Consider the following 5,077-nt stretch of genomic DNA (forward strand, 5'->3'; position numbering starts at 1 on the left):
AGAAGGAAGGCTCAAGCTTTCCCTTCACTCAGAACATTCTTTGCCTTCCTGAGGTTACCCACAGGGTGCTGTTAAGTGGTTTAGGTTGTTCAAGCACTTATTTCAGGCAACCTCTCTGGTAGCACCCAGAGGCTCACCATCACTTCAGAAACATCCCTCTTGTGACTGGTATGGGATTGTTTTCTCAAACATGAGCATCCGTGGGGAGTTAGAGGCAGTGGAAAGAAGCGGGTAGGAAAGAAAACGTGGGAGGGGAGAGGTCTCAGGAAAATGCACGGGACTCCGTGTTGTGGCCTGGAGCCCTTGGATGCAGAAAGAGAGCCCTGGGTGCTTTGCGTCCGTGTCTGATAAAATGACCCCTCAGAGAGAGTGAAAAGTGCCGAGGATTAATGTTCAGTGAATCCGGGCTGGCACTTTGCCTGAATCAGGCGGATCCATGTGTGCTGGGCCCATGGGCCAAAAATCTCACATTCTTCACACCAGCAGGACAGTCTTTATTATTCTACTCCAAGATTTTACATTTAGTCTGCATTATTGTCCATGAAACTGTGGTTACATACTGTGTATTTATCGAATTAAAAGCCCCAGGATCTACTGTACATGCTAACTTGGCTTTAAGCTTCAGGAGGAGCAAAGAGAAATGCAGTCTTTCAGGGAACGCCAAGTTCCCTGATGCTCACGGGTGGATAACTGTTGTTCCAAGTGTATGTGCTAATATCCAGCTGTATCTCAGGGAAATTCTTCTCCTACTTCCCCTGGACTTTAAATTAGCAAACAAAGTTTAAATTAGCAGACAATGTCAGAATACGCATCAGGCCCCAGCAAAGCATTTATCACAAGCAGCCCTGAATACTAAATCAATATGAATCAAAATAAAGATGGAGAGAGTAAGGGATTAAGTTACTTGTTCTTTCCGTGTTCATTAAAGACAGCACGTGAAGCAGAACTAAGTCCTGGTTTTGGATTAGTTCTCCCAGGTTGAAAGAAAAAACAATAGGCGTTAAAAAGAGGCTTTAACATGGCACAAACAGTTAACTTCGGCACTGCTTGGTCCCCAGGCATTTCTGATGGAAGGGAGGATGGAGTTTTTTCCTTCAAGTTCCAGTGCCCTTGGCAGCTCCATTAGTTCCTAGTCATCTCCCGCGCGCAGTGTGTAAGGGAATATAAATTTACACTTGATGTAGCCGAGGGCCCAGTTCCCTTGAGGGTCTGGGGGACTAGGTGGATATGGTTAGTTTTCTGCTGGAAAAGGGATGCTTTCAAGTCCTCTCATGGAAATTTCCATGAAGAACCCGTAGTCCAAATCATTCGACTCCTCTGAGGTACTACAGCTGTAAAGCATCCGAATTCTGCTCTTTTCCATTGTGTCACCACTTAGAAACAGGCACCAGGATTCCTGACATCTGGCAAATTCAACAACCCTGACTTAACAGAAACTGAGTATTTATTATGAGGAAGGCATGATGTGAGTGGCTCTCTTGCTTTTAGCATCCAACCTTTACGAGTGGGGGTGGGGTTGGCAGGGAGAGACACAGGGTATGGCACTGGAATCCATACAGGGCAGAGTAGGTGGTGGGAGTAGATGCACTGACAGAGGGGCAGAGGCAGAGGGCCTGGCCACGGCAGTCTCCAGATCCCGTGCAGTATTCGCAGCTGAGGGCCAAGGAGCAGTGAGATGTCCCAGGAACAGGAATTCTGGAGCAACATGCATCCCAGGCCATAGGTAGTTGGAAAACCCTCACAGGGGTTATTCTCTTCCTTGTGTGGTCGAGCCCTAACCACATGAGGTCAGGTTCCCAGGTAGGACTGGCAGGGGCAAGGTATACCTGCTCCCTTACGTGGCTCCTGTCCCCAGGGCAGAGAAATCAGAAGCCAGGCAAAACCTCGTTAACCCTTTGTGACCAGAGAGAGCGCAAGTAGTGCCAAGGTACCACTTCTCCTCCGATTCCTCCACTTGACCTTAACCTCCCCACTTTGGCAGACCTCTGGGTGAAATGTAGAGTCACATTTCTTTCCCATGGATGTACTTCCTATAACCATTTATACTTCACTCCCAATCAAGTCAAGAGGCGAATGTTTATATAACGTGTAATTTTATACGGAGATGTTCTCAGGGGTGATCCAGACTTGATCAAGATTGCCAGTCAAAGTCTGACTCATTGTTATACGCAATCATCTGTTTTATTTCAAAACATGTCTACACCGCATCGAACATCAACACAGATGTGACCAAGAAACCCACAGTCCTGTCCCAGCAGGTGATGGGTCCAGTGTGTGACTTGGGGTTGACTATTATTTTTCACAGTGAGAGAAAAAAAAGAGAGGATAGGAAAGATGAAACGAACATTATTCCCAACTCCTGTTCAGGAATCTGAGTGATGATACAGAGGATATTTAAGAGATTCATAAAGTTCTTCCAAAGACCCTTCTCCCCATCAGTTGATGTTCAAACGTGGAACCTGGGCTGGTGGACCAGCTGGACTTGAGCGACACTAGAGCACACTGTTTAAAATTACATCCACACATTACTGCGAAAGACAGAGGAACAGGCCATGCCAAAGTAGACTGATAGTTTACTTGTTCCTGTTTTATGAACCCGTACAAGTTTAGAGGCTATCAGAACTGTACGACCACAACTGTGATATAGCATCTGCTCGGTACAAAAATTTTTTGTGTAGGAGAAAGAACTCAGTTGACTTACAGGGAGAAATGTCCTGAGTTGGATGGTGCCAATACAGAACCGTCAATGGTGACCCCACAGAAATATGTGGGATCTCATGAAGACCAGAAATATCTTTCATTTTAAAATAAAGTCTCTAAATCCAGCTGTGTTTTAAAAATCAGTATTCCCATATCTTTCTTCCGAGGCAGAAAGTAAATGTTAGGAAACTGGCAGGTTCTCTTTCTCAGAGGCACACACAGGGTTTGGGGATCACTGTGGTTCTTGGTTTCTGGAACACCTGAGCCTCTGGCACCGTTGGGCCTTCAACAGCCTCCTCAGCATCCAGGGCTGAGATCCTCATATTCCAGAGCAAAGGAGCCAATCTGGAGGACTTGTGTCATGGGGAAGAGAGAAGGTCACCCCTTTAGCTCTGGAGCCCCATCATCTGAGGGAAGTGGAAGGGGGCAGGTAGAAGCAAACCTTTGTTTCATAAAGTCGTCACTGGAGCAGGCAGCCGAGCACAGAGACCCCGCCAGTGCCCTTGTTGTGAGACACAAAATGCCTTCCCCAAAGTACAGACTTCTGTTTATGATCTAAAATAGATACCTTTGAAATGATTTACCCAGACCAGTGAAAGGCAGTTGCTCATTACATATTACGCAAGTTTAGATTTTCTACTTGATTATTCACACCAAATCAGGCTTTAAAAACAGACCCAGTTAGACTGGAATGCATACATTTCAACAGATCAGAAACTGCAAAATGCTTATGCCACTTACTGACATAGCTTTACACCCAAGGACACCATTGGTGTAAATATTTGCAAATTCCTTTGCATTTTAACAACAAGAGAGAACAATCAGAACAAAGACATGATTTCAGTTTCTAACATCGATTGAATTATATTGTCTACCTTAGTTACACATCAGATGACATAGTTTTGCTCCATTTTCTATGCGTTTTGTCTTTTAAATCATCTTATACAAAATTTATATTAAAACCATTTTTTTTTCAAAAGACAAATGCTTAGAGAAGCAAGTCTTATGAATACTCTTTCCTTCCATTACTTTTGGCAAGTGGAGGAATCACCGTGGATTTTGAGGGCAGTGGCGAAGCATTTCCACGGGTCATCTTCTCCACACGCTCAGGCATGGGTGGGGGGAGTTGGAAACTCTCTTTTTTAAAACATATTGGCAGGAGGGCACAATTCTTCAGCTCTTTAGGGCCTGTGAAAACAAAGAGAAAGGTGACAGTCACTTCTTTTACTGGCACTGTGACTAGTAATAAGTCACTGCCCCTATTGTCCTTTGTCTACGCCTTCCAGTTCTGGATTATGGAGCTCTTCTCTCCCTGCTCATCCCTCCTCCAGGCCTGGCCTCACACCCAGGGTCAGATTCCCGGGCATTTCCAGACACATAAATCTGCAACTGTACTGCTAATTGTGTCCCTCGACCCCCCCCAGTTGAATATCCCCACCCAATCATATATTATCTCCCCAACAGATGGGTTTTCGTTCAAGTTCACTTAGTTGCAAAATTAAGACAAGTGGTCAAATTTGGTGAGATCTCAATGGAAGCCAACTAAAGAGCCAACTCTGGCACTTTCTCGGAAATTTATAAGGCCCCAGGTAGACACCTGTTCTTCTGGGGAAGCTTCAGATGTAGTGCTGACGGAGGTTGGTGGCTTCTGAACACGACCTTTATTTGGAGGTTTCTATTAGTTCAAAGGTTGGAAATGGCTACTCTCATTTACCTATCACACGGGCCTAAGATATTTACTTACGAGTACCTTCCTGACATTTTTCGAACAAACACAATGATGATTCCACCAATGAATCCAATGGCTAGTAAGACCCCAACTATGATTCCAACCAGGGTCACTGTTGACGAGCCACCTGATGAGAAGAAAAAAAGCATAAGCCCCAGATAAACAATACACCAGCAATAAACAATGCCACTGGCCCACTGTAGATAACAAATGATGTTCTATGTTGTTTCTCCTGTATTCAGTGGGAGTTGACTTATGAAGGGAGAAATGTTGGGTTATTCTAATCTCATATTATGAATGGAAAGTTTTCTGGGTCTCAAGATCTATCAAGCGTACCACTCCTACTAGGTGGCTTCATGTTAATTACTGGGTAGCATTTGTGTACACACAGCTACTAAATTAGCCCCTATTTTCATTCTTAGGAATGATAAATTATGATATGACACCATTTTCCATAGCTGTCATTAAGTGAATAGACTCGTTTGCAGTTTGCTTATTTTCTTTTTTTTTTTTTTTTAAATTTTTTTTTTTGCGGTACGCGGGCCTCTGACTGCTGTGGCCTCTCCCGTTGTGGAGCACAGGCTCCGGACGCGCAGGCTCAGCGGCCATGGCTCACGGGCCCAGCCGCTCCGCGGCATGTGGGATCTT

At 44.8% G+C, this 5,077-nt stretch overlaps 1 protein-coding gene across 2 annotated transcripts in view; it reads right to left on the bottom strand.

The window, feature by feature from the left end:
- Positions 1-557: 557 nt before the first annotated feature.
- Positions 558-5,077, bottom strand: part of PDPN (podoplanin) — a 28,342-nt gene continuing 23,822 nt past the window's right edge. The window contains exons 5-6 of one of the 2 annotated variants that reach the window (XM_007104825.4): positions 4,451-4,556; positions 558-3,888 (exon numbers count right to left, since the gene is read on the bottom strand). In XM_007104825.4, coding sequence (XP_007104887.1) covers positions 3,882-3,888; positions 4,451-4,556 — 113 coding nt within the window. In that variant the 3' untranslated portion in view covers positions 558-3,881. Of the gene's footprint in view, positions 3,889-4,444; positions 4,557-5,077 lie in introns of both variants that reach the window. The other variant, XM_007104824.4, reaches the window with a different exon arrangement.

Source organism: Physeter macrocephalus, chromosome 3 (genome assembly GCF_002837175.3).
Source record: "Physeter macrocephalus isolate SW-GA chromosome 3, ASM283717v5, whole genome shotgun sequence".
Lineage (NCBI taxonomy): Eukaryota > Metazoa > Chordata > Mammalia > Artiodactyla > Physeteridae > Physeter > Physeter macrocephalus.